Here is a 2,857-nt window from a genome sequence, read left to right on the forward strand (position 1 = left end):
TTAAGTTTATACAATTTTGGCAACTCTCTTTAATAAAAAGGAGCCCTGGCGGCACAAACTATTAAACACTTGACTGCTAACCAAAATGTCTGTGGTTCAAACCCACCCAGCCTTTCTAAAGGTGAAAGATCTCAGGATCTGCTTCCATAAAGATGACAACCCAAAAAAACCCTATGGGGTAGTTCTACTCTGTCAAATGGGGTCACTGTGAGTCAGAATTTGATTTGACAGCTCCCAAAAACAAGTTTAATAAAACAATTCCCATTTACAAATAGAAAATCAGTAACAGAAAGATATCTGGGGAAATCCTGAAATATTTTTAAAATAAACAAAACACTCCTGTATAACCCATGGGTCAAAGGTGAAATCACCAGGAATATTACAAAATTTTTAATTGAATGATAATGAAAATAAAACATATAAAAGTTTTGCGATGCAGATAAAGCAATGATTGGAAGAAAATCCGTAGGTTAAAAGCTTACATTAGGAAAAAGATATCTCAAGTACATTATCTAAATTTTCACTTAAGAAAGCAGAAAAGAATAGCAAAGTAAACCAAACACACCAGCAGGTAGGATATAACAATAATAAGAGTAAATATCAATTATTAAAACCAGAAAGCAATACAAAAATATTATGAAACTAAATGAGATTCTTTGAAAATATCGATAAAATTGATACACCTCTAGCCATGCTGATCAAGAAAAAAAGAAGATACATTAGGAATGAAAGAGAGACTATCATTATAGACCCTACAAGCATTGAAAGGATAACAAGAGAATATAACAAAACAACTGAATGCTCATAAATTTGACGACTTGATGAAATAGACCAAATCCTTGAAAATCACCAACTACTGTAGCTCACTGAAGAAAAAAATAGATAACCTAACTTGTCCTACATCTATTAAAGAAATTGGGTACTTATGCATACTTTTATTGTTCAATAAATGGTCAGCGTTCTAAAATCCTTGCTTAATATGATGTGCCTTTTTACATGAGAATTGTGTTTACTGTGAACTAGTGACTCAGTTGTATGTAATATCTCAACTATATTTATTTCTTAAAGGTGATCTTGGGCCAAGTGGGCAGCCTGGGCCAATGGGACCTCCTGGGCTGCCAGGAGTAGGTGGTCAGGGGCCACCAGGACCACCAGGGATTCCTGGACCAATAGGCCCTCCTGGTAAGATTGAAATGATTGTACATTTTGTAGTACTCATGATAATGTATATAGGTTGGTTAACTGATCAATAAAGCGTAACCTACTTAACAATCTTCCAGAAAACAGATTTGGGAGGTTAATGTATCTACTTGTATACTTTTGTAAAGATGAAAATGTGTAGGTCACAGCCTAAGAGCTACTTTAATCCCTGGTATTTCCCCTCTCAGTTCATCTAAAACTGACCTATTTCTAATAATACAATTCAACAAGTAGTCGCTGAGTTAGAGATAGTCTTGGAGTCACAAAATCAAAGAACTAGCACTGATCATTTCAGCCCCAAGTAGCTGTAGAGTACTAATAGACTTTGTCTATGAAACCTCTTAGTATATGGGAACTAGAGTCAAGCTTCAGGAAAAAGTTCTATTACATATATATTCCAGGCATTCTCATTTCTTTTGGTTAATAACAATAAGTTGAATTTTTCCTCTTTTGTTCCCCAAACCAGCAGCCACTTTGTAACTCATAAGCACTCTAAAGTTTCTTTTTTCCTATTTTTCACCGGGTACTCCAAAAAAGTTTTCTCAACATGTAATCTTACTTGTTTGCCTTGCCATAGAGGCATAATCATACGATTCACCTCTAGTCATACATTCTTTATGTGCAAGTTTGCTTGGGTTTGTGGCTGCTGAGCCCTCTGGTGGTATGAATTTTTATTTTCTTAATCTAGGCAGGCACACTAAGGGCCATCCTGGAGCCAGTATTATGTTACTGCAAAGCACTATAATAATTCATACAATTAAAGCAAGTATGGAGCATTTAATCATTCCTTAAGTCACACGAATGCATCAAGTGGCTTAAACACAACTTGAGATGTGCATTCCTTGAATTTGAAACAATCAAAATAGATTTTCTGACCTTAAATGGCCATAGGGATTTAATTAGTTGTTATGCTAAAAGTTTAGGAACACCAGTTAACAGTATAAAAAGCATGGAAAGTAAAGGTTATTTTTGTTTATACCCTATTTCAAAAAAAAATTTGATTATATAGCAACACTGTACCTATTTTTACAACCCCTACTGGTCATTACTGATGTGAAAATGAGAAAACTTAGGAGTATTGCTTTGAACCAGTTTGTTTCAAAGTAGTTACTTCACCACTCACACACACACACAAATTCAACTAGCATAGCAAAGGAATCTTGAGAAAAAGTGACTAATATTTAGGTTTGGCCACTATAGACCTGGCCTGCTATTCCATGAAGATGGTCAAAATGAATTTATCACCTCTGTTGTGTTTTGTCATTTCTTTATTTCCTAAAATTGCATGAGTATGGGACCCTTCAGGAGTTCTGGTAGCATAGTGCCTAAGGCACTTGACTGCTAACCAGAAGGTTGGTAGTTCAAACCCACCAGCCATTCCTCAGAAGGAAGGTTGGGCAATCTACTTCTGTAGTGATACTGCCTCAGAAACCCAACGAGGGGTCACTATGAGTCAGGTCCGACTCAAGAGCACATAACAACAACAACAACATGGGAACCTTCTGACCTCTTAAATCACAGTTTAGCAAGTGTGGTAGTTAAAGTTGTATGTCAACTTGCTTGGGCCTGGCTGAGTGGCTAGGCAGCTGGTGGTAGTTATTCCCCATGATGAGACTGGCAATCAACTCCATGGTGGGACCTACCACAAGCAGCTGAG

General features: G+C 36.5%; 1 protein-coding gene across 1 annotated transcript in view; it reads left to right on the forward strand.

Moving 5' to 3' along the window:
* Positions 1-2,857, forward strand: part of COL4A5 (collagen type IV alpha 5 chain) — a 439,164-nt gene that overhangs the window by 308,862 nt on the left and 127,445 nt on the right. The window contains exon 29 of the mRNA XM_007952435.2: positions 1,069-1,182. Coding sequence (XP_007950626.1) covers positions 1,069-1,182 — 114 coding nt within the window. The remainder of the gene's footprint in view (positions 1-1,068; positions 1,183-2,857) is intronic.

The sequence above is a fragment of the Orycteropus afer genome, unplaced genomic scaffold, assembly GCF_000298275.1.
Source record: "Orycteropus afer afer isolate SDZICR_OR568_19922 unplaced genomic scaffold, OryAfe1.0 scaffold00336, whole genome shotgun sequence".
In the NCBI taxonomy this organism is placed as follows: domain Eukaryota; kingdom Metazoa; phylum Chordata; class Mammalia; order Tubulidentata; family Orycteropodidae; genus Orycteropus; species Orycteropus afer.